The sequence below is a fragment of the Petromyzon marinus genome, assembly GCF_048934315.1.
Source record: "Petromyzon marinus isolate PM22_M1 ecotype Great Lakes invasive population chromosome 77 unlocalized genomic scaffold, UKy_Petmar_22M1.pri1.0 chr77_unloc.4, whole genome shotgun sequence".
In the NCBI taxonomy this organism is placed as follows: Eukaryota; Metazoa; Chordata; class Hyperoartia; order Petromyzontiformes; family Petromyzontidae; genus Petromyzon; species Petromyzon marinus.
In genome coordinates, this window is record NW_027422624.1 from 990,852 (window position 1) to 1,018,172 (window position 27,321).

The 27,321-nt window shown below is 44.0% G+C and overlaps 1 protein-coding gene across 50 annotated transcripts in view; it reads left to right on the forward strand.

Moving 5' to 3' along the window:
- The first annotated feature begins 1,255 nt into the window (after nt 1–1,255).
- LOC142908250 (reticulon-4 receptor-like 2) overlaps nt 1,256–27,321 on the forward strand; it is a 262,387-nt gene continuing 236,321 nt past the window's right edge. For 47 of the 50 annotated variants that reach the window (XM_076058641.1, XM_076058648.1, XM_076058667.1 and 44 more), the window contains exon 1: nt 2,315–4,097. In XM_076058641.1, the coding sequence (XP_075914756.1) occupies nt 4,010–4,097 (88 nt within the window). In that variant the 5' untranslated portion in view covers nt 2,315–4,009. The other 3 variants (XM_076058642.1, XM_076058689.1, XM_076058690.1) reach the window with 3 other exon arrangements.

Sequence of the window (27,321 nt, forward strand, 5' to 3'; positions counted from 1 at the left end):
CACTCGCCACTAGCAGCACTTGCCCCTACAGCCCTGCTGGAGGCTACCTGGGGGAGCTTTGTCTGTGTGTACATCATAGGTGGTGCCACTCGCCACTAGCAGCACTTGCCCCTACAGCCCTGCTAGAGGCTACCTGGGGGAGCTTTGTCTGTGTGTACATCATAGGTGGTGCCACTCGCCACTAGCAGCACTTGCCCCTACAGCCCAGCTAGAGGCTACCTGGGGGAGCTTTGTCTGTGTGTACATCATAGGTGGTGCTACTCGCTACTCACAGCACTTGCCCCTACAGCCCTGCTAGAGGCTACCTGGGGGAGCTTTGTCTGTGTATGTATCATAGGTGGTGCTACTCGCTACTAGCAGCACTTGCCCCTACAGCCCTGCTGGAGGCTACCTGGGGGAGCTTTGTCTGTGTGTGTACATCATAGGTGGTGCTACTCGCTACTAGCAGCACTTGCCCCTACAGCCCTGCTAGAGGCTACCTGGGGGAGCTTTGTCTGTGTGTACATCATAGGTGGTGCTACTCGCTACTAGCAGCACTTGCCCCTACAGCCCTGCTGGAGGCTACCTGGGGGAGCTTTGTCTGTGTGTGTACATCATAGGTGGTGCTACTCGCTACTAGCAGCACTTGCCCCTACAGCCCTGCTAGAGGCTACCTGGGGGAGCTTTGTCTGTGTGTACATCATAGGTGGTGCTACTCGCTACTCACAGCACTTGCCCCTACAGCCCTGCTAGAGGCTACCTGGGGCAGCTTTGTCTGTGTGTGTACATCATAGGTGGTGCCACTCGCCACTAACAGCACTTGCCCCTACAGCCCAGCTAGAGGCTACCTGGGGGAGCTGTGTCTGTACCTTTGTGTGTGAGTGGTGTTCACGCTAACGAGGCGATCAATGTTATAGACACCACGTGAAGATAACAGAGAGAGAGACTTTTAACATTCAATCGTTATTTTATTTGTATTGGATCAAAATTAATAAGATTACTATAAATATTTATTTACTTAGATTTTTCATAAAGTAATGCACCTTTTATAATTTTAAAAATGAAATTTGATATGTATTTATAATTATAATACAATATTTGAGTGATTATTTACTTGTATAATTTAAACATGTGAAATAAATCTTTATTTATGGATTTAAAAAAGTGTATGCATCGTTATTTATATTATTCATTTAAGAATTAAAAACAAATATTTATTAATATTTATAATTAAAAGATTTAAACAAAATATTTATTAATAATTTAAACACGTTAAATAAATCTTTATATTTGTAGTTATTTTTTTTTACAAATCTTTATTGCTATTTATAATGTAAGCACGCTAAATAAATGTTTATTTACATTAATATAATCCAAAATGAGTACTGAAATATTCATATTAATAACTTAAACAAAGAAATAATACATAATTAAATATAAAAAAGCATAAAAAACGCAAGATAAGTATTTGCGCAAATTATATTAATATATTTAATATATCGTTATTTATATATTTTAAAATAAAATAAAATTTTCCCGCCAATAGCGAGAGGCGGGCGGGGGGCGGGGCCACTACGGCCCCCACCGAACATTCTCCTCATGAATTAGCGCCAAGAAGCGTGGGAGGTTTTTAAAAAATATATATATAAAAAAATATAATTATTATCCATCATCGTCATCGTCGTTGTTTACGGGGTAACAGTTTCATTGTAATGCGGTAATCGTAATCTCTCTTACATTTTTTTAAAAAAAAAAAACGTCGACAAAAAATTGTATCGTTTGTCGGCGACGCGTGTTTGATGTTTGTTGTTGTTGTTAGCGAGCGCGCGCGCGCGGCTCGGGTTGTTGTTATTGTTGTTATTATTGTTATTGTTGTTACTCAACGATATTCGTCAAGTCGTCAGAATATTCGTTCAGGAAAGGAATGAACGAAGAGGGGCGAGAGAGAGAGAGAGAGCGAGAGAGAGAGAGAATGCCTGAGGCGAGGTTTCGCTGAGCAACGGCGCAATCCAAAAAATAAATTTAAACAAAAATCGCAACAAATATAAATAAATAATGTTTTTAACAAAAATCCCCCCCCACACACACACGAAAAAAAACCTCTCAGAATAATACAAAAAAACAACGTGAGGCGAATTGCGATCGAATTTCAGTCAGAACGTCAAAACGCGCCGCTCTGAGATGCCCGCGTTGCGAGGTTTTATAATTTTATATTTATTTTATTTATATATTTTTATATTTTACAAAGCGGCTCGGGGCGGGTCGCGCGCGTGGCTTTTATTCATTTGGCGGAGGAAGGAGAGAGCGAGGAGGGGGTGAGTCAGAAACGTCGAACATCCCCCCCACCCAACCGCCTACCGCCTCCCTCCTCCGACAAACCCCGCGGGGCTCTCGCGGCAGAGGCGGCAGAGGCGGCGGCCTCACGAGTCGCTCGCCAGTCGGAGCCGCCGCTGCTGTTGTGGTGGTTGTTGTGTTGGTGGTTGTTGTGGTGGTGGTTGTTGTGGTTGTGTTGGTGGTGGTTGTGGTGGTGGTTGTGGTGGTGGTTGTTGTGTTGGTGGTGGTTGTTGTTGTGGTGGTTGTTGTTGTGGTGGTGGTTGTTGTGTTGGTGGTGGTGGTGGTTGTTGTGGTGGTGGTTGTTGTGTTGGTGGTGGTTGTGGTGGTTGTTGTGGTGGTGGTGGTTGTGGTGGTGGTTGTTGTTGTTGTGGTGGTGGTTGTTGTGGTTGTTGTGGTGGTGGTTGTTGTGGTTATTGTGGTGGTGGTTGTAGTGGTGGTTGTGGTTGTTGTGGTGGTGAGTCAACAGCCGCTGTGGTTGTGGTGGTTGTGGTGGTTGTTGTGGTGGTTGTGGTGGTGGTTGTGGTGATTGTTGTGGTGGTTGTGGTTGTTGTGGTGGTTGTTGTGGTTGTTGTGGTGGTGGTTGTTGTGGTGGTGGTTGTGGTGGTGATTGTGGTGGTGAGTCAACAGCCGCTGCTGTTGTGGTTGTGGTGATTGTTGTGGTTGTTGTGGTGGTTGTGGTGGTGGTTGTTGTGGTTGTTGTGGTGGTGGTTGTTGTGGTGGTGGTTGTTGTGGTGGTGGTTGTGGTGGTGGTTGTGGTGGTAAGTCAACAGCCGCTGCTGTTGTGGTTGTGGTGATTGTTGTGGTGGTTGTTGTGGTGGTTGTTGTGGTTGTTGTGGTGGTTGTGGTGGTGGTTGTTGTGGTTGTGGTGGTTGCTGTGGTGGTGAGTCAACAGCCGCTGCTGTTGTGGTGGTGGTTGTGGTGGTGGTTGTGGTGGTGGTTGTTGTGGTTGTTGTGGTGGTTGTGGTGGTGGTTGTTGTGGTGATTGTTGTGGTTGTTGTGGTGGTGAGTCAACAGCCGCTGCTTCGTAACGACGATTTGATAATGTTCGGTAGCCGCCTGTTAAGATGATTTTAGATTTTATTTTTTCCGCGGGAAGAAGACTTCGCTTAGCGAGAACGGTGCTCACAAAATCTACAATTTGTGAGGGGTGGGGGCGGAATTATAGTAGCGCGTTTTAAGGTCGATTTAATATCAACAACATCAACAACAACATCAACAACATCATCAACAACATCAACAACAACATCAACACCAACATCAACATCACCACCAACATCAACACCACCACCACCATCAACACCACCACCATCAACACCACCACCATCAACACCACCACCAACATCACCACCATCAACACCACCACCATCAACACCATCATCACCACCACCATCACCACCATCAACACCATCATCATCACCACCACCATCACCACCATCAACACCACCACCACCACCAACATCACCATCGACACCACCATCAACATCACCATCAACACCACCACCAACATCATCACCACCATCAACACCAACACCATCACCACCATCAAGACCACCACCATCACCAACACCACCATCAACATCATCACCATCACCACCATCAACATCATCACCACCACCACCATCACCACCACCATCGTAGACTGTCTCTGACCCATTAGAGATTCGATTTGGCGAGATGTCAGCGGCGGGGTAAGAAGATGTCATGGAAGATGTCGTGGAAGATGTCGTGGAAGATGTCGTGGAAGATGTTCGCCCGTGACATCGCAAGCGCGATAGCGAATACAGGTGCGTTACCGTGTTGAGATCGATATGCGTGAGATCGATATGCGTGAGATCGATAGGCGTGAGATCGATAAGCGTGAGATCGATAAGCGTGAGATCGATAAGCGTGAGATCGGCGGTGGCGGGCGGTCGGAAGATCAAAGCTACGGAGGCATCAAAAGGATGAATCGATAAGTCGGAGGGGCAGAGATCGATGACTTGCACGAGGCCCTCGTGCCTGGGAGATAACTGAGGGAGATGAGATGGATGTATCGATTGAGATGGAGATAATCGATTATTTATTTTTGGTTTCCGGGGAGATGTGAGGGAGTCGACTTGGGGGGAGTGATTCGGTGAGTCTCTAAGGAAGGAGATAGATGGAGATAGAGAGAGAGATAGGGCGATAGGGAGGGAGATAGGGAGATAGTGAGAGATAGGTGGAGATAGGGAGAGAGATAGGGAGAGAGATAGGGAGGGAGATAGGGAGAGAGATAGGGAGAGAGATAGGGAGGGAGATAGGGAGAGAGATAGGGAGAGAGATAGGGAGGGAGATAGGGCGATAGGGAGGGAGATAGGGAGATAGTAAGAGATAGGTGGAGATAAGGAAAGAGATAGGGCGATAGGGAGGGAGATAGGGAGATAGTGAGAGATTGGGAGAGAGATAGGTGGAGATTGGGAGAGACATAGGTGGAGATAGGGAGATGGGGAGAGAGATAAGGAGAGAGATAGGGAGATAGAGAGAGATAGGGGGATAGGGAGGGAGATAGTGAAAGAGATAGGGGGAGAGATAGGGCGATAGGGAGGGAGATAGGGAGATAGTGAGAGATGGGGAGAGAGATAGAGGGAGATAGTGAGAGACGGGGAGAGAGATAGGTGGAGATAGGGAGAGATAGGTGGAGATAGGGAGAGAGATCGGTGGAGATAGAGAGAGATAGGGAGATAGTGAAAGAGATAGGGAGATAGGGAGGGAGATAGAGAGATAGGGAGAGAGATAGGGCGATAGGGAGGGAGATAGGTGGAGATAGGGAGAGAGATAGGGAGATAGGGAGAGAGATAGGTGGAGATAGGGAGAGATAGGGCGATAGGGAGAGAGATAGGTTGAGATAGGGAAAGAGATAGGTGGACATAGGGAGAGAAATGGAGAGAGATAGGGCGATAGGGAGAGAGGTGGAGATAGGGAGAGAGATAGGTGGAGATAGGGAGAGATAGGGAGGGAGATAGGGCGATAGGGAGAGAGATAGGGAGATAGGGAGAGATAGGTGGAGATAAGGAGATATATAGGTGGAGATAGACACACAAAGGGGAGATATTATTTAATGTATGTCATTTTAAATATGATTACTTGAGATATATTTGTGGGTATGGGATAATTATCTCTTAATTAAATTATAGAGAAAGTTAAATATGAGAATGGAGGTGTTAGGGTGAGATAAGGCGGAGATCATTTGTAGAAATAATGTTGAGATCGTAGATAGGGAGGAGATAATTCATAGAGATAAGGTAGAGATCATAGAGCGATAAGGTAGAGATCATAGAGAGATATCACGTGGAGATCATTGTAGAGAGATAATGTGGAGATCATAAAGATATGAGGTGGAGATAATTCAGAGATAATGTGGAGATCATAGAGATATACTGAGATAACACGACAGAGAGATAACACGGGAGAGAGATAACACGGTAGAGAGATAGCACCACAGAGAGATAACGCGACAGGGAGATAACACGGGAGAGAGATAACACCACAGAGAGATAACACGACACAGAGATAACACGACAGAGAGATAACACGACAGAGAGATAACACGGCAGAGAGATAACGCGACAGAGAGATAACACGGGAGAGATAACACCACAGAGAGATAACGCGACAGAGAGATAACGCGACAGAGAGATAACACGACAGAGATAACACGACAGAGAGATAAGAAGATTTAGAGAGATAACACGGCAGAGAGAGATAACACGACAGAGAGATACCACCATAGAGATAACACGACAGAGAGATAACACGACAGAGATACCACCACAGAGAGATAACGCGACAGAGAGATAACACGGCAGGGAGATAACACGGGAGAGAGATAACACCACAGAGAGATAACACGACAGAGAGATAACACCACAGAGATAACACGACAGAGAGATAACGCGACAGAGAGATAACACCACAGAGAGATAACGCGACAGAGATAACACGACAGAGAGATACCACCACAGAGATAACACGACAGAGAGATAACGCGACAGAGAGATAACACCACAGAGAGATAACACGATAGAGATAAAGAGATCACTGATAGATGGAGAGAGATAAGGGTGAGTGAAACAATGCCGATTGATCGATCCCGTGGTGGCGATAAGATCTGTAAAGCTCTCGACACACTCTGATACACTCACACACTGACACACGCATACACACTCACTGACACACTCACACTGACACACTGACACACTCACACGGACACACACACACTGACACACGCACACTCACACACACTGACACACTCACAGACACTGACACACGCACACTGACACAACAACAACCGCCATTCGCCACTAAGTGGCGTTGACGTCACCACGACGCTTGTGCCAGGCTATGTGCACCCTGAGGCCACGTGAAGTGTCGAACGCCCGCTGGCAGGAGGTCACGGGGCAGACCCAGGTGCCACGGGTCGACTGACTGAGATGACTGGCTGATGCACCACCTGTGCCCCCTACTGTGCCAACCTGCTGTGCTTTAGCCACCCGGCGCTCCGCTCGTTGTTGTGAGCGTCGCTCCTCCGCCCTCCGTTGTTGTTGGAGGGCGACTACCTCCAACTGCCCAGTAGCATCCTTCACGAGCCTCCTCCACAGAGGCCGATCTTGACACCGCTGGTACCAGTCATCGGCAAGTCCACTCAGCTCCACGTCCTCCTGTACCACATCACTCCATCTCTTCTCTACCCCGTGCCGCGCCCGCTTAGCCCCCTCAATCCGGCCGAACAAAAGCTGTTTCGGAATGTGGTGGCTGGGCATGCGGGCTACATGACCCAGCCATCGCAGCCTTGCCTGCCGGAGGAGCTCACCGATGGGACCCTGCCCAGATCTTTCAAGGATTTGTGAGCTCCTCACACAATCCAGTCTGGTTAAACCCAGGATGGATCGTAGGCAGGCCAGCCTAAATGTTTCTAACCGGCGAAGATGTTCCATTAGGGGGGTCCACGTTTCGCAAGCGTAGAGAAGGGAGGGAATGACCGTGGCCGAGAAGACCTGAAGCTTAGTGCGGAGCGACAGACCAGGTAGCTTCCACACAGTGTTACGCAACCGATGAAAAGATATTGCCGCTCGACTGATTCGGAGTGAGACCTCTGCTGTTAAACTGGAGCCGGCCATAAGCACACTGCCCAGGTATGGGAAGCTCTCCACTCTCTCCACAATTGCCCCATCACCGATTGGGAGTTGTGGGGGTGGAGTGTCCGATGGTACAAAATGCCCAGGCGGGTGCTTAGTTTTGGTGGGGCTGATGGTAAGGCCCCATCTCTTAGTGGCACGCTCCAGTCTCAGCAGCAGCATCTCCAACTCCTCCTCTGAATGAGCAGCTATTACCAAATCATCGCATACATAACATGGTTGAGCAATTGGGAGCCATCTCTTGACCGCACCCGGCCATCGATCAGCCTCCCATTATATCTGTACCAAATGGAGATTCCCCCGGTACAGCTATTGAAGGCTTCACGAACTACGTGGTCAAAATAGATGTTAAATAATGTGGGAGCCAGAGGACATCCCTGTCGCACCCCAAGGTGTACAGGGAATGGCTCTGACTCCCGGCCACGTAGTTTTACCCGGGCCCGCTCACCATCATGAAGGTCCTTAATGATCGTGAGCAGAGGGTCAGGTACTCCAAAAGCACGAAAACAACCCAGAGCCCAGGCCTACTGATGGTATCATAGGCCTTGACCAGGTCAATAAAGCAGAGATGTAGGTCTTGTTGGAATTCCCTACACCTCTGCTGTAGCAGACGGACAGAAAATATGGCATCTGTGCAGGACCTTTCCTGAAACCGCATTGGGGCTCCGCAAGCCTCTCCTCAGCGTGCCTGGCAAGGCGATGTTGAATAATCCTTGCCAGGACCTTTTCCGGCACACTGAGGAGTGAGATGCCCCTGTAGTTGTTACAGTCTGTGTGGTCCCCCTTCTTAAAGAGGGGGACCACCAGGGCATCCTTCCAATCCTGCGGAACCTGTCCAGTGGTCCAGACTGTTGTTATGATGTCATATAGGGCAGTCTGTGCACAAACTCCACCCTCCCTCAGCATTTCGCTTGGGGGATCATCTCTACCCGGTGCCTTTCCTGGTCTCACACACACACACACTGACACACTCACACACACTGACACACACGGACACACACACACACTCTCTCACACACACACACGGACACACGCACACACACTGACACACACACACGCACTCACACGCAGTGTATAGTACAGTGTGAGTGTGTAGTGTATAGTGTAGTGTGTAGTGTATACTACAATGTGTGTAGTGTATAGTACAGTGTGTAGTGTATAGTACAGTGTGGGTATGTAGTTATAGAACAGTGATTGTGTAGTTTATAGTACAGAGTGAGTGTGTAGTGTATAGTACAGTGTGTAGTTTATATTACAATGTGTAGTGTATAGTACAGAGTGAGTGTAGTGTATAGTACAAGGTGAATGTGTAGTGTATAGTGTAGTGTATAGTACAAGGTGAATATGTAGTGCATAGTGTACTGTATAGTGTAGTGTATAGTACTGTGTAATGTATAGTGTAGTATATAGTACAGTGTAGTGTTTAGTACAGTGTGAGTGTATAGTGTAGTGTATAGTACAGTGTAGTGTATAGTACAGGGTGAATGTGTAGCACTGTAGTGTATAGTACAGTGTAGTGTATAGTACAGTGTGCGTGTATGGTGTAGTGTATAGTACAGTGGGGTGTGTAGTGTATAGTACAGTGGGGTGTGTAGTACAGTGTAGTGTATAGTACAGGGTGAATGTGTAGTGTATAGTGTAGTGTATAGTACAGTGTAGTGTATAGTGTAGTGTATAGTACAGGGTGAATGTGTAGTGTATGGTGTAGTTTGTAGTACAGTGTGAATGTGTAGTGTATAGTACAGTGTAGTGTATAGTACAGGGTGAATGTGTAGTACAGTGCGTGTGTAGTGTATAGTACAGTGTGAGTGTAGTGTATAGTTCAATGTGAGTGTAGTGTATAGTTCAATGTGAGTGTATAGTGTATAGTACAGTGTGTAGTGTATATTACAGTGTGGGTGTGTAGTGTATAGTACAGTGATTGTGTAGTGTATAGTACAGAGTGAGTGTGTAGTGTATAGTACAGAGTGAGTGTAGTGTATAGTACAAGGTGAATGTGTAGTGTATAGTGTAGTGTATAGTACAGGGTGAATATGTAGTGCATAGCGTACTGTATAGTGTATAGTAGTGTATAGTGTATAGTACAGTGTGAGTGTATAGTGTAGTGTATAGTACAGTATAGTGTAGTGTATAGTACAGTGTAGTATGTAGTACAGTGTGCATGTATGGTGTAGTGTACAGTACAGTGGGTTGTGTAGTGTAATGTACAGTGTAGTGTATAGTACAGGGTGAATGTGTAGTGTATAGTGTAGTGTATAGTACAGTGCATAGTACAGGGTGAATGTGTAGTGTAGTGTGTAGTACAGTGTAGTGTACAGTGTATTGTATAGTACAGGGTGAGTGTATAGTACAGTGTGTAGTGTATAGTACAGTATAGTGTATTGTATAGTTTGTATAGTACAGTGTGTAATGTATAGTACAGTGTGAGTGTATAGTGTAATGTATAGTGTAGTGTATAGTACAGTGTAGTGTGTAGTGTATAGTACAGTGTGGTGTGTAATGTATAATGTGTATAGTGCAGTGTAGTGTATAGTACAGTGTAGTGTCTAGTGTAGTGTATAGCACAGTGTAGTGTAATGTGTAGTGTAGTGTATAGTACAGTGTAGTGTATAGTACAGTGCGTCTATAATACAGTGTAGTGTATAGTACAGTGTAGTGTATAGTGTAGTGTATAGTACAGTGTAGTGTATATTATAGTATATAGTACAGTGTAGTGTATAGTACAGTGTGAGTGTGTAGTTCCAGTGCTTCAGTGAGGGAAAAAAGTATTTGATCCCTTGCTGATTTTGTACGTTTGCCCACTGACAAAGAAATGATAAGTCTATAATTTGAATGGTAAGTTTATTTGAACAGTGGGAGACAGAATAACAACAACAAAATCCAGAAAAATGCATGTCAAAAATGTTATAAATTGATTTGCATTGTAATGAGGGAAATAAGTATTTGACCCCTCTGCAAAACATGACTTAGTACTTGGTGACAAAATCCTTGTTGGCAATCACAGAGGTCAGACGTTTCTTGTAGTTGGCCACCAGGTTTGCACACATCTCAGGAGGGATGTTGTCCCACTCCTCTTTGCAGATCTTCTCCAAGTCATTAAGGTTTCGAGGCTGACGTTTGGCAACTCGAACCTTCAGCTCCCTCCACATTTTCTATGGGATTAAGGTCTGGAGACTGGCTAGGCCACTCCAGGACCTTGATGTGCTTCTTCTTGAGCCACTCTTTTGTTGCCTTGGCCGTGTGTTTTGGGTCATTGTCATGCTGGAATACCCATCCACGACCCATTTTCAATGCCCTGGCTGAGGGAAGGAGGTTCTCATCCAAGATTTGATGGTACATGGCCCCGTCCATCGTCTCTTTGATGCGGTGAAGTTGTCCTGTCCCCTTAGCAGAAAACACCCCCAAAGCATAATGTTTCCACCTCCATGTTTGACGGTGGGGATGATGTTCTTGGGGTCATAGGCAGCATTCCTCCTCCTCCAAACACGGCGAGTTGAGTTGATTTCAAAGAGCTCCATTTTGGTCTCATCTGACCACAACACTTTCACCCAGTTGTCCTCTGAATCATTCAGATGTTCATTGGCAAACTTCAGAAGGGCATATATATGTGCTTTCTTGAGCAGGGGACCTTGCGGGCGCTGCAGGATTTCAGTCCTTCACAGCGTAGTGTGTTACCAATTGTTTTCTTGGTGACTATGGTCCCAGCTGCCTTGAGATCATTGACACGATCCTCCCGTGTAGTTCTGGGCTGATTCCTCAACGTTCTCATGATCATTGCAACTCCACGAGGTGAGATCCCCAGGCCGAGGGAGATTGACAGTTATTTTGTGTTTCTTCTATTTGCGAATAATCGCACCAACTGTTGTCACCTTCTCACCAAGCTGCTTGGCAATGGTCTTGTAGCCCATTCCAGCCTTGTGTAGGTCTACAATCTTGTCCCTGACATCCTTGGAGAGCTCTTTTGGTCTTGGCCGTGGTGGAGAGTTTGAAATATGATTGATTGATTGCTTCTGTGGACAGGTGTCTTTTATACAGGTAACAAGCTGAGATTAGGAGCACTCCCTTTAAGAGTGTGCTCCTAATCTCAGCCCTTTAAGAGTGTGCTCCTAATCTCAGCTCGTTACCTGTATAAAATACACCTGGGAGCCAGAAATCTTTCTGGTTGAGAGGGGGTCAAATACTTATTTCCATCATTAAAATGCAAATCAATTTTTAACATTTTTGACATGCGTTTTTCTGGATTTTGTTGTTGTTCTGTCTCTCGCTGTTCAAATAGACCTACCATTAAAATTATAGACTGATCATTTCTTTGTTAGTGGGCAAACGTACAAAATCAGCAGGGGATCAAATACTTTTTTCCCTCACTGTATATTGCGGATTAGCAGCTACAGCTCTGTAGCTCTGTGAGTGATTATCTTTGTAATCCCAGGATTAGGTGATAAATTCAATAGGTTTACCCCCATCATCAAATAAATAAATAACTGTCATGGCATACACACACAGATATACAGCACACAGAGACCCATAGACTCACTGCATAGAGACCCATAGACTCACCACACAGCGACCCATAGACTCACCACACAGAGACCCATAGACTCACCACACAGAGACCCATAGACTCTCCACACAGAGACCCATTGACTCACCACACAGAGACCCATAGACTCACCACACAGAGACCCATTGACTCACCACACAGAGACCCATAGACTCACCACACAGAGACCCAAAGACTCACCACACAGAGACCCATAGACTCATCATACAGAGACCCACAGACTCACCACACAGAGACCGATAGACTCACCAAACAGAGACCCACAGACTCACCACACAGAGACCCACAGACTCATCACACAGAGATCCATAGACTCACCACATAGAGACCCATAGACTCACCACACAGAGACTCACAGACTCACCACACAGAGACCCATAGACTCACCACATAGAGACCCATATACTCACCACACAGAGACCCACAGACTCATCACACAGAGACCCATAGACTCACCACACAGAGACCCATAGACTCACCACAGAGACCCATAGACTCACCACACAGAGATCCATAGACTCACCACACAGAGACCCACAGACTCACCACTCAGCGACCCACACACTCACCACACAAAGACGCATAGACTCACCACACAGAGACCCACAGACTCACCACACAGAGACCCACAGACTCACCACACAAAGACCCATAGACTCACCACACAGAGAGGGGATACACAGGGGTACACACATAGAGGGGATAGGGCATCAGAGGGGTTCGCAGGGGTTCACACACAGAACCCGTATGTGTGCCTCCCTTTAGGCGGACGGAGAGAAGCCATCTCCGCATCTCCGGCACCGCACAGAGCCCATTCCTCGTAAAATATTGATTGGTTCATTAAAAGGTGAAGCTTTCCGCTCTATTTTGTTGTTTTTATTGCTGCTGTTGCTGTTTGTAGTCTGTGAGCCTCTGAGCGTACACACATCCCTGCAGAGTTTAAAGTTCATGGGGTTCATTTTGGTTTTATATTTATTCCAGCACTCCTCTACTCACGAATGAGATAGGTTCCAGTGGTCTGTGTTCGTAAGTCGATTTGTTCATAAGTCCAACTTTACTTCTGTCCATTCCAAACGTGTAAATGTAGATGCCACTGGTTCTTCATGTTCTGTAGATGTAGATGCTGCTGGTTCTTCATGTTCTGTAGATGTAGATGCTACTGGTTCGTCACGTTCTGCAGATGTAGATGCTATTGGTTCTTCACATTCTGCAGATGTAGATGCTACTGGTTCTTCATGGTCTGCAGATGTAGATGCCACTGGTTCTTCACGTTTTGCAGATGTAGATGCCACTGGTTCTTCATGTTCTGCAGATGTGGATGTTACTGGTTCTTCATGTTCTGCAGATGTAGATGCCAATGGTTCTTCATGTTCTGTAGATGTAGATGCCACTGGTTCTTCACATTCTGCAGATGTAGATGCCACTACGTCTCCATGTTCTGCAGATGTAGATGCCACTGGTTCTTCATGTTCTGTATTTGTAGATGCCACTGCCTCTTCACATTCTGCAGATGTAGATGCCACTGGTTCTTCATGTTCTGTAGATGTATATGCTACTGGTTCTTCATGTTCTGTAGATGTAGATGCCACTGGTTCTTCACGTTCTGTAGATGTAGATGCCACTGGTTCTTCACGTTCTGCAGATGTAGATGCCACTGGTTCTTCACGTTCTCCAGATGTAGATGCTACTGGTTCTTCACATTCTGCAGATGTAGATGCTACTGGTTCTTCATGTTCTGTATTTGTAGATGCCACTGGTTCTTCACATTCTGCAGATGTAGATGCCACTGGTTCTTCCTGTTCTGCAGATGTAGATGCCACTGGTTCTTCATGTTCTGTATTTGTAGATGCCACTGGTTTTTAACGTTCTGTAGATGTAGATGCCACTGGGTCTTCACATTCTGCAGATGTAGCTGCCACTGGTTCTTCACATTCTGCAGATGTAGATGCTACTGGTTCTTCACGTTCTGTAGATGTAGATGCCACTGGTTCTTCATGTTCTGTAGATGTAGATGCTACTGGTTCTTCATGTTCTGCAGATGTAGATGCCACTGGTTCTTCATGTTCTGCAGATGTAGATGCCACTAGTTCTTCATGTTCTGTATTTGTAGATGCCACTGGTTCTTCACGCTCTGTAGATGTAGATGCCACTGGTTCTTCATGTTCTGTAGATGTATATGCTACTGGTTCTTCACGTTCTGCAGATGTAGATGCCACTGGTTCTTCATGTTCTGTATTTGCAGATGCCAATGGTTCTTCATGTTCTGTAGATGTAGATGCTACTGGTTCTTCATGTTCTGCAGATGTAGATGCCACTTGTTCTTCACATTCTGTAGATGTAGTTGCCACTGGTTCTTCACATTCTGCAGATTTAGATGCCACTGGTTCTTCATCTTCTGCAGATGTAGATGCTACTGGTTCTTCATGTTCTGTAGATGTAGATGCCACTTGTTCTTCATGTTCTGTATTTGTAGATGCTACTGGTTCTTAATGTTCTGCAGATGTAGATGCCACTGGTTCTTCATGTTCTGCAGATGTAGATGCCACTGGTTCTTCACGTTCTGTATATGTAGATGCCACTGGTTCTTCATGTTCTGTAGATGTAGATGCCACTGATTCTTCACATTCTGCAGATGTAGATGCCACTACTTCTTCATGTACTGCAGATGTAGATGTCACTGGCTCTTAATGTTCTGCAGATGTAGATACCACTGGTTCTTCATGTTCTGTAGATGTAGATGCTACTGGTTCTTCACATTCTGCAAATGTAGATGCTACTGGTTCTTCATGTTCTGTATTTGTAGATGCCACTGGTTCTTCATGTTCTGAAGATGTAGATGCCACTGGTTCTTAATGTTCTGCAGATGTAGATGCCACTGGTTCTTCACATTCTGTAGATGTAGTTGCCACTGGTTCTTCATGTTCTGCAGATGTAGATGCCACTGGTTCTTCACATTCTGCAGTTTTAGATGCCACTGGTTCTTCACCTTCTGCAGATGTAGATGCTACTGGTTCTTCATGTTCTGTAGATCTAGATGCCACTGGTTCTTCATGTTCTGCAGATGTAGATGCCAATGGTTCTTCACATTCTGCAGTTGTAGATGCCACTGGTTCTTCATGTTCTGCAGATGTAGATGCCACTGGTTCTTCATTTTCTGCAGATGTAGATGCCACTGGTTCTTCACGTTCTGTAGATGTAGATGCCACTGGTTCTTCACGTTCTGCAGATGTAGATGCCACTGGTTCTTCACGTTCTCCAAATGTAGATGCTACTGGTTCTTCACATTCTGCAGATGTAGATGCTACTGGTTCTTCATGTTCTGTATTTGTAGATGCCACTGGTTCTTCACATTCTGCAGATGTCGATGCCACTGGTTCTTCCTGTTCTGCAGATGTAGATGCCACTGGTTCTTCATGTTCTGTATTTGTAGATGCCACTGGTTTTTAACGTTCTGTAGATGTAGATGCCACTGGTTCTTCACATTCTGCAGATGTAGATGCCACTGGTTCTTCATGTTCTGTAGGTGTAGATGCTACTGGTTCTTCATGTTCTGCAGATGTAGATGCCACTGGTTCTTCACATTCTGCAGATGTAGATGCTACTGGTTCTTCACGTTCTGTAGATGTAGATGCCACTGGTTCTTCATGTTCTGTAGATGTAGATGCTACTGGTTCTTCATGTTCTGCAGATGTAGATGCCACTGGTTCTTCATGTTCTGCAGATGTAGATGCCACTAGTTTTTCATGTTCTGTATTTGTAGATGCCACTGGTTCTTCACGCTCTGTAGATGTAGATGCCACTGGTTCTTCATGTTCTGTAGATGTATATGCTACTGGTTCTTCACGTTCTGCAGATGTAGATGCTACTTGTTCTTCATGTTCTGTAGATGTAGATGCCACTGGTTCTTCATGTTCTGTATTTGCAGATGCCAATGGTTCTTGATGTTCTGTAGATGTAGATGCTACTGGTTCTTCATGCTCTGCAGATGTAGATGCCACTTGTTCTTCACATTCTGTAGATGTAGTTGCCACTGGTTCTTCACATTCTGCAGATTTAGATGCCACTGGTTCTTCACCTTCTGCAGATGTAGATGCTACTGGTTCTTAATATTCTGCAGATGTAGATGCCACTGGTTCTTCATGTTCTGCAGATGTAGATGCCACTGGTTCTTCACGTTCTGTATATGTAGATGCCACTGGTTCTTCATGTTCTGTAGATGTAGATGCCACTGATTCTTCACATTCTGCAGATGTAGATGCCACTACTTCTTCATGTACTGCAGATGTAGATGCCACTGGCTCTTAATGTTCTGCAGATGTAGATACTACTGGTTCTTCATGTTCTGTAGATGTAGATGCTACTGGTTCTTCACATTCTGCAAATGTAGATGCTGCTGGTTCTTCATGTTCTGTATTTGTAGATGCCACTGGTTCTTCATGTTCTGCAGATGTAGATGCCACTTGTTCTTCACATTCTGTAGATGTAGTTGCCACTGGTTCTTCACATTCTGCAGATTTAGATGCCACTGGTTCTTCATCTTCTGCAGATGTAGATGCTACTGGTTCTTCATGTTCTGTAGATGTAGATGCCACGTGTTCTTCATGTTCTGTATTTGTAGATGCTACTGGTTCTTAATGTTCTGCAGATGTAGATGCCACTGGTTCTTCATGTTCTGCAGATGTAGATGCCACTGGTTCTTCACGTTCTGTATATGTAGATGCCACTGGTTCTTCATGTTCTGTAGATGTAGATGCCACTGATTCTTCACATTCTGCAGATGTAGATGCCACTACTTCTTCATGTACTGCAGATGTAGATGTCACTGGCTCTTAATGTTCTGCAGATGTAGATACCACTGGTTCTTCATGTTCTGTAGATGTAGATGCTACTGGTTCTTCACATTCTGCAAATGTAGATGCTACTGGTTCTTCATGTTCTGTATTTGTAGATGCCACTGGTTCTTCATGTTCTGAAGATGTAGATGCCACTGGTTCTTAATGTTCTGCAGATGTAGATGCCACTGGTTCTTCACATTCTGTAGATGTAGTTGCCACTGGTTCTTCATGTTCTGCAGATGTAGATGCCACTGGTTCTTCACATTCTGCAGTTTTAGATGCCACTGGTTCTTCACCTTCTGCAGATGTAGATGCTACTGGTTCTTCATGTTCTGTAGATGTAGATGCCACTGGTTCTTCATGTTCTGCAGATGTAGATGCCAATGGTTCTTCACATTCTGCAGTTGTAGATGCCACTGGTTCTTCATGTTCTGCAGATGTAGATGCCACTGGTTCTTCATTTTCTGCAGATGTAGATGCCACTGGTTCTTCACGTTCTGTAGATGTAGATGCCACTGGTTCTTCACGTTCTGCAGATGTAGATGCCACTGGTTCTTCACGTTCTCCAAATGTAGATGCTACTGGTTCTTCACATTCTGCAGATGTAGATGCTACTGGTTCTTCATGTTCTGTATTTGTAGATGCCACTGGTTCTTCACATTCTGCAGATGTCGATGCCACTGGTTCTTCCTGTTCTGCAGATGTAGATGCCACTGGTTCTTCATGTTCTGTATTTGTAGATGCCACTGGTTTTTAACGTTCTGTAGATGTAGATGCCACTGGTTCTTCACATTCTGCAGATGTAGATGCCACTGGTTCTTCATGTTCTGTAGGTGTAGATGCTACTGGTTCTTCATGTTCGTCAGATGTAGATGCCACTGGTTCTTCACATTCTGCAGATGTAGATGCTACTGGTTCTTCACGTTCTGTAGATGGAGATGCCACTGGTTCTTCATGTTCTGTAGATGTAGATGCTACTGGTTCTTCATGTTCTGCAGATGTAGATGCCACTGGTTCTTCATGTTCTGCAGATGTAGATGCCACTAATTCTTCATGTTCTGTATTTGTAGATGCCACTGGTTCTTCACGCTCTGTAGATGTAGATGCCACTGGTTCTTCATGTTCTGTAGATGTATATGCTACTGGTTCTTCACGTTCTGCAGATGTAGATGCTACTTGTTATTCATGTTCTGTAGATGTAGATGCCACTGGTTCTTCATGTTCTGTATTTGCAGATGCCAATGGTTCTTGATGTTCTGTAGATGTAGATGCTACTGGTTCTTCATGCTCTGAAGATGTAGATGCCACTTGTTCTTCACATTCTGTAGATGTAGTTGCCACTGGTTCTTCACATTCTGCAGATTTAGATGCCACTGGTTCTTCACCTTCTGCAGATGTAGATGCTACTGGTTCTTCATGTTCTGTAGATGTAGATTCCACTTGTTCTTCATGTTCTGTATTTGTAGATGCTACTGGTTCTTAATGTTCTGCAGATGTAGATGCCACTGGTTCTTCATGTTCTGCAGATGTAGATGCCACTGGTTCTTCACGTTCTGTATATGTAGATGCCACTGGTTCTTCATGTTCTGTAGATGTAGATGCCACTGATTCTTCACATTCTGCAGATGTAGATGCCACTACTTCTTCATGTGCTGCAGATGTAGATGCCACTGGCTCTTAATGTTCTGCAGATGTAGATGCCATTTGTTCTTCATGTTCTGTATTTGTAGATAACACTGGTTCTTCACGTTCTATAGATGTAGATGCCACTGGTTCTTCATGTTCTGTAGATGTATATGCTACTGGTTCTTCATGTTCTGTAGATGTAGATGCCACTGGTTCTTCACGTTCTGTAGATGTAGATGCCAGTGGTTCTTCATGTTCTGCAGATGTAGCTGCCACTGGTTCTTAATGTTCTGTAGATGTAGATGCCACTGGTTCTTCACATTCTGCAGATGTAGATGCCACTGGTTCTTCACATTATGCAGATGTAGATGCCACTGGTTCTTCATGTTCTGTAGATGTAGATGCTACTGGTTCTTCATGTTCTGCAGATGTTGATGCTACTGGTTCTTCATGTTCTGTATTTGTAGATGCCACTGGTTCTTCATGTTCTGCAGATGTAGATGCCACTGGTTCTTCACATTCTGCAGATGTAGATGACACTGGTTCTTCATGTTCTGTAGATGTAGATGCCACTGGTTCTTCATGTTTTGCAGATGTAGATGCCACTGGTTCTTCATGTTCTGCAGATGTAAATGCGACTGGTTCTTCATGTTCTGTATTTGTAGATGCCACTGGTTCTTTATTTTCTGCAGATGTAGATGCCATTTGTTCTTCATGTTCTGTATTTGTAGATACCACTGGTTCTTCACGTTCTATAGATGTAGATGCCACTGGTTCTTCATGTTCTGTAGATGTAGATGCCACTGGTTCTTCACGTTCTGTAGATGTAGATGCCAGTGGTTCTTCATGTTCTGCAGATGTAGCTGCCACTGGTTCTTAATGTTCTGTAGATGTATATGCCACTGGTTCTTCACATTCTGCAGATGTAGATGCCACTGGTTCTTCACATTATGCAGATGTAGATGCCACTGGTTCTTCATGTTCTGTAGATGTAGATGCTACTGGTTCTTCATGTTCTGCAGATGTTGATGCTACTGGTTCTTCATGTTCTGTATTTGTAGATGCCACTGGTTCTTCATGTTCTGCAGATGTAGATGCCACTGGTTCTTCACATTCTGCAGATGTAGATGACACTGGTTCTTCATGTTCTGTAGATGTAGATGCCACTGGTTCTTCATGTTTTGCAGATGTAGATGCCACTGGTTCTTCATGTTCTGCAGATGTAAATGCGACTGGTTCTTCATGTTCTGTATTTGTAGATGCCACTGGTTCTTTATTTTCTGCAGATGTAGATGCCATTTGTTCTTCATGTTCTGTAGATTTAGATGCCACTGGTTTTTCACGTTCTCTAGATGTAGATGCTACTGGTTCTTCATGTTCTGTAGATATAGATGCTACTGGTTCTTCATGTTCTGTATTTGTAGATGCCACTGGTTCTTCACATTCTGCAGATGTAGATGCCACTGGTTCTTCATGTTCTGCAGATGTAGCTGCCACTGGTTCTTAATGTTCTGCAGATGCCACTGGTTCTTCACATTCTGCAGATGTAGATGCCACTGGTTCTTCACATTATGCAGATGTAGATGCCACTGGTTCTTCATGTTCTGTAGATGTAGATGCTACTGGTTCTTCATGTTCTGCAGATGTAGATGCTACTGGTTCTTCATGTTCTGTATTTGTAGATGCCACTTTTTCTTCATGTTCTGCAGATGTAGATGCCACTGGTTCTTCACATTCTGCAGATGTAGATTACACTGGTTCTTCATGTTCTGTAGATGTAGATGCCACTGGTTCTTCATGTTTTGCAGATGTAGATGCCACTGGTTCTTCATGTTCTGCAGATGTAGATGCGACTGGTTCTTCATGTTCTGTATTTGTAGATGCCACTGGTTCTTTATTTTCTGCAGATGTAGATGCCATTTGTTCTTCATGTTCTGTATTTGTAGATAACACTGGTTCTTCACGTTCTGTAGATGTAGATGCCACTGGTTCTTCATGTTCTGTAGATGTATATGCTACTGGTTCTTCATGTTCTGAAGATGTAGATGCCACTGGTTCTTCACGTTCTGTAGATGTAGATGCCACTGGTTCTTCATGTTCTGCAGATGTAGCTGCCACTGGTTCTTAATGTTCTGTAGATGTAGATGCCACTGGTTCTTCACATTCTGCAGATGTAGATGCCACTGGTTCTTCACATTATGCAGATGTAGATGCCACTGGTTCTTCATGTTCTGTAGATGTAGATGCTACTGGTTCTTCATGTTCTGAAGATGTAGATGCTACTGGTTCTTCATGTTCTGTATTTGTAGATGCCACTGGTTCTTCATGTTCTGCAGATGAAGATGCCACTGGTTCTTCACATTCTGCAGATGTAGATGACACTGGTTCTTCATGTTCTGTAGATGTAGATGCCACTGGTTCTTCATGTTTTGCAGATGTAGATGCCACTGGTTCTTCATGTGCTGCAGATGTAAATGCGACTGGATCTTCATGTTCTGTATTTGTAGATGCCACTGGTTCTTTATTTTCTGCAGATGTAGATGCCATTTGTTCTTCATGTTCTGTATTTGTAGATACCACTGGTTCTTCACGTTCTGTAGATGTAGATGCCACTGGTTCTTCATGTTCTGTAGATGTATATGCTACTGGTTCTTCATGTTCTGTAGATGTAGATGCCACTGGTTCTTCACATTCTGCAGATGCTACTGGTTCTTCATGTTCTGTAGATTTAGATGCCACTGGTTTTTCATGTTCTGTATTTGTAGATGCCACTGGTTCTTCACGTTCTGTAGATGTAGATGCCACTGGTTCTTCATGTTCTGCAGATGTAGCTGCCACTGGTTCTTAATGTTCTGCAGATGTAGATGCCACTGGCTCTTCACATTCTGCAGATGTAGATGCCACTGGTTCTTCACATTATGCAGATGTAGATGCCACTACTTCTTCATGTTCTGCAGATGTAGATGCCACTGGTTCTTCATGTTTTGCAGATGTAGATGCCACTGGTTCTTCATGTTCTGCAGATGTAAATGCGACTGGATCTTCATGTTCTGTATTTGTAGATGCCACTGGTTCTTTATTTTCTGCAGATGTAGATGCCATTTGTTCTTCATGTTCTGTATTTGTAGATACCACTGGTTCTTCACGTTCTGTAGATGCCACTGGTTCTTCATGTTCTGTAGATGTATATGCTACTGGTTCTTCATGTTCTGTAGATGTAGATGCCACTAGTTCTTCACATTCTGCAGATGTAGATGCTACTGGTTCTTCATGTTCTGTAGATTTAGATGCCACTGGTTCTTCATGTTCTGTATTTGTAGATGCCACTGGTTCTTCACGTTCTGTAGATGTAGATGCCACTGGTTCTTCATGTTCTGTAGATGTATATGCTACTGGTTCTTCACATTCTGCAGATGTAGATGCTACTGGTTTTTCATGTTCTGTAGATGTAGATGCCACTGGTTCTTCATGTTCTGTATTTGTAGATGCCACTGGTTCTTCACATTCTGCAGATGTAGATGCCACTGGTTCTTCATGTTCTGCAGATGTAGCTGCCACTGGTTCTTAATGTTCTGCAGATGCCACTGGTTCTTCACATTCTGCAGATGTAGATGCCACTGGTTCTTCACATTATGCAGATGTAGATGCCACTGGTTCTTCATGTTCTGTAGATGTAGATGCTACTGGTTCTTCATGTTCTGCAGATGTAGATGCTACTGGTTCTTCATGTTCTGTATTTGTAGATGCCACTTTTTCTTCATGTTCTGCAGATGTAGATGCCACTGGTTCTTCACATTCTGCAGATGTAGATTACACTGGTTCTTCATGTTCTGTAGATGTAGATGCCACTGGTTCTTCATGTTTTGCAGATGTAGATGCCACTGGTTCTTCATGTTCTGCAGATGTAGATGCGACTGGTTCTTCATGTTCTGTATTTGTAGATGCCACTGGTTCTTTATTTTCTGCAGATGTAGATGCCATTTGTTCTTCATGTTCTGTATTTGTAGATAACACTGGTTCTTCACGTTCTGTAGATGTAGATGCCACTGGTTCTTCATGTTCTGTAGATGTATATGCTACTGGTTCTTCATGTTCTGAAGATGTAGATGCCACTGGTTCTTCACGTTCTGTAGATGTAGATGCCACTGGTTCTTCATGTTCTGCAGATGTAGCTGCCACTGGTTCTTAATGTTCTGTAGATGTAGATGCCACTGGTTCTTCACATTCTGCAGATGTAGATGCCACTGGTTCTTCACATTATGCAGATGTAGATGCCACTGGTTCTTCATGTTCTGTAGATGTAGATGCTACTGGTTCTTCATGTTCTGAAGATGTAGATGCTACTGGTTCTTCATGTTCTGTATTTGTAGATGCCACTGGTTCTTCATGTTCTGCAGATGAAGATGCCACTGGTTCTTCACATTCTGCAGATGTAGATGACACTGGTTCTTCATGTTCTGTAGATGTAGATGCCACTGGTTCTTCATGTTTTGCAGATGTAGATGCCACTGGTTCTTCATGTGCTGCAGATGTAAATGCGACTGGATCTTCATGTTCTGTATTTGTAGATGCCACTGGTTCTTTATTTTCTGCAGATGTAGATGCCATTTGTTCTTCATGTTCTGTATTTGTAGATACCACTGGTTCTTCACGTTCTGTAGATGTAGATGCCACTGGTTCTTCATGTTCTGTAGATGTATATGCTACTGGTTCTTCATGTTCTGTAGATGTAGATGCCACTGGTTCTTCACATTCTGCAGATGCTACTGGTTCTTCATGTTCTGTAGATTTAGATGCCACTGGTTTTTTATGTTCTGTATTTGTAGATGCCACTGGTTCTTCACGTTCTGTAGATGTAGATGCCACTGGTTCTTCATGTTCTGCAGATGTAGCTGCCACTGGTTCTTAATGTTCTGCAGATGTAGATGCCACTGGCTCTTCACATTCTGCAGATGTAGATGCCACTGGTTCTTCACATTATGCAGATGTAGATGCCACTACTTCTTCATGTTCTGCAGATGTAGATGCCACTGGTTCTTCATGTTTTGCAGATGTAGATGCCACTGGTTCTTCATGTTCTGCAGATGTAAATGCGACTGGATCTTCATGTTCTGTATTTGTAGATGCCACTGGTTCTTTATTTTCTGCAGATGTAGATGCCATTTGTTCTTCATGTTCTGTATTTGTAGATACCACTGGTTCTTCACGTTCTGTAGATGCCACTGGTTCTTCATGTTCTGTAGATGTATATGCTACTGGTTCTTCATGTTCTGTAGATGTAGATGCCACTAGTTCTTCACATTCTGCAGATGTAGATGCTACTGGTTCTTCATGTTCTGTAGATTTAGATGCCACTGGTTCTTCATGTTCTGTATTTGTAGATGCCACTGGTTCTTCACGTTCTGTAGATGTAGATGCCACTGGTTCTTCATGTTCTGTAGATGTATATGCTACTGGTTCTTCACATTCTGCAGATGTAGATGCTACTGGTTTTTCATGTTCTGTAGATGTAGATGCCACTGGTTCTTCATGTTCTGTATTTGTAGATGCCACTGGTTCTTCACATTCTGCAGATGTAGATGCCACTGGTTCTTCATGTTCTGCAGATGTAGCTGCCACTGGTTCTTAATGTTCTGCAGATGCCACTGGTTCTTCACATTCTGCAGATGTAGATGCCACTGGTTCTTCACATTATGCAGATGTAGATGCCACTGGTTCTTCATGTTCTGTAGATGTAGATGCTACTGGTTCTTCATGTTCTGCAGATGTAGATGCTACTGGTTCTTCATGTTCTGTATTTGTAGATGCCACTTTTTCTTCATGTTCTGCAGATGTAGATGCCACTGGTTCTTCACATTCTGCAGATGTAGATTACACTGGTTCTTCATGTTCTGTAGATGTAGATGCCACTGGTTCTTCATGTTTTGCAGATGTAGATGCCACTGGTTCTTCATGTTCTGCAGATGTAGATGCGACTGGTTCTTCATGTTCTGTATTTGTAGATGCCACTGGTTCTTTATTTTCTGCAGATGTAGATGCCATTTGTTCTTCATGTTCTGTATTTGTAGATAACACTGGTTCTTCACGTTCTGTAGATGTAGATGCCACTGGTTCTTCATGTTCTGTAGATGTATATGCTACTGGTTCTTCATGTTCTGTAGATGTAGATGCCACTGGTTCTTCACGTTCTGTAGATGTAGATGCCACTGGTTCTTCATGTTCTGCAGATGTAGCTGCCACTGGTTCTTAATGTTCTGTAGATGTAGATGCCACTGGTTCTTCACATTCTGCAGATGTAGATGCCACTGGTTCTTCACATTATGCAGATGTAGATGCCACTGGTTCTTCATGTTCTGTAGATGTAGATGCTACTGGTTCTTCATGTTCTGAAGATGTAGATGCTACTGGTTCTTCATGTTCTGTATTTGTAGATGCCACTGGTTCTTCATGTTCTGCAGATGAAGATGCCACTGGTTCTTCACATTCTGCAGATGTAGATGACACTGGTTCTTCATGTTCTGTAGATGTAGATGCCACTGGTTCTTCATGTTTTGCAGATGTAGATGCCACTGGTTCTTCATGTTCTGCAGATGTAAATGCGACTGGATCTTCATGTTCTGTATTTGTAGATGCCACTGGTTCTTTATTTTCTGCAGATGTAGATGCCATTTGTTCTTCATGTTCTGTATTTGTAGATACCACTGGTTCTTCACGTTCTGTAGATGTAGATGCCACTGGTTCTTCATGTTCTGTAGATGTATATGCTACTGGTTCTTCATGTTCTGTAGATGTAGATGCCACTGGTTCTTCACATTCTGCAGATGTAGATGCTACTGGTTCTTCATGTTCTGTAGATTTAGATGCCACTGGTTCTTCATGTTCTGTATTTGTAGATGCCACTGGTTCTTCACGTTCTGTAGATGTAGATGCCACTGGTTCTTCATGTTCTGCAGATGTAGCTGCCACTGGTTCTTAATGTTATGCAGATGTAGATGCCACTGGTTCTTCACATTCTGCAGATGTAGATGCCACTGGTTCTTCACATTATGCAGATGTAGATGCCACTACTTCTTCATGTTCTGCAGATGTAGATGCCACTGGTTCTTCATGTTTTGCAGATGTAGATGCCACTGGTTCTTCATGTTCTGCAGATGTAAATGCGACTGGATCTTCATGTTCTGTATTTGTAGATGCCACTGGTTCTTTATTTTCTGCAGATGTAGATGCCATTTGTTCTTCATGTTCTGTATTTGTAGATACCACTGGTTCTTCACGTTCTGTAGATGCCACTGGTTCTTCATGTTCTGTAGATGTATATGCTACTGGTTCTTCATGTTCTGTAGATGTAGATGCCACTAGTTCTTCACATTCTGCAGATGTAGATGCTACTGGGTCTTCATGTTCTGTAGATTTAGATGCCACTGGTTCTTCATGTTCTGTATTTGTAGATGCCACTGGTTCTTCACGTTCTGTAGATGTAGATGCCACTGGTTCTTCATGTTCTGTAGATGTATATGCTACTGGTTCTTCACATTCTGCAGATGTAGATGCTACTGGTTTTTCATGTTCTGTAGATGTAGATGCCACTGGTTCTTCATGTTCTGTATTTGTAGATGCCACTGGTTCTTCACATTCTGCAGATGTAGATGCCACTGGTTCTTCATGTTCTGCAGATGTAGATGCCACTGGTTCTTCATGTTCTGCAGATGTAGATGCCACTGGTTCTTAATGTTCTGCAGATGAAGATGCCACTGGTTTTTCATGTTCTCTAGATGTAGATGCTACTGGTTCTTCATGTTCTGTAGATATAGATGCTACTGGTTCTTCATGTTCTGTATTTGTAGATGCCACTGGTTCTTCACATTCTGCAGATGTAGATGCCACTGGTTCTTCATGTTCTGCAGATGTAGCTGCCACTGGTTCTTAATGTTCTGCAGATGTAGATGCCACTGGTTCTTCACATTCTGCAGATGTAGATGCCACTGGTTCTTCACATTATGCAGATGTAGATGCCACTGGTTCTTCATGTTCTGTATTTGTAGATGCCACTTTTTCTTCATGTTCTGCAGATATAGATGCCACTGGTTCTTCACATTCTGCAGATGTAGATGACACTGGTTCTTCATGTTCTGTAGATGTAGATGCCACTGGTTCTTCATGTTTTGCAGATGTAGATGCCACTGGTTCTTCATGTTCTGCAGATGTAGATGCGACTGGTTCTTCACATTCTGCAGATGTAGATGCTACTGGTTCTTCATGTTCTGTAGATTTAGATGCCACTGGTTCTTCATGTTCTGTATTTGTAGATGCCACTGGTTCTTCACGTTCTGTAGATGTAGATGCCACTGGTTCTTCATGTTCTGTAGATGTATATGCTACTGGTTCTTCACATTCTGCAGATGTAGATGCTACTGGTTTTTCATGTTCTGTAGATGTAGATGCCACTGGTTCTTCATGTTCTGTATTTGTAGATGCCACTGGTTCTTCATATTCTGCAGATGTAGATGCCACTGGTTCTTCATGTTCTGCAGATGTAGATGCCACTGGTTCTTCATGTTCTGCAGATGTAGATGCCACTGGTTCTTAATGTTCTGCAGATGAAGATGCCACTGGTTTTTCATGTTCTCTAGATGTAGATGCTACTGGTTCTTCATGTTCTGTAGATATAGATGCTACTGGTTCTTCATGTTCTGTATTTGTAGATGCCACTGGTTCTTCACATTCTGCAGATGTAGATGCCACTGGTTCTTCATGTTCTGCAGATGTAGCTGCCACTGGTTCTTAATGTTCTGCAGATGTAGATGCCACTGGTTCTTCACATTCTGCAGATGTA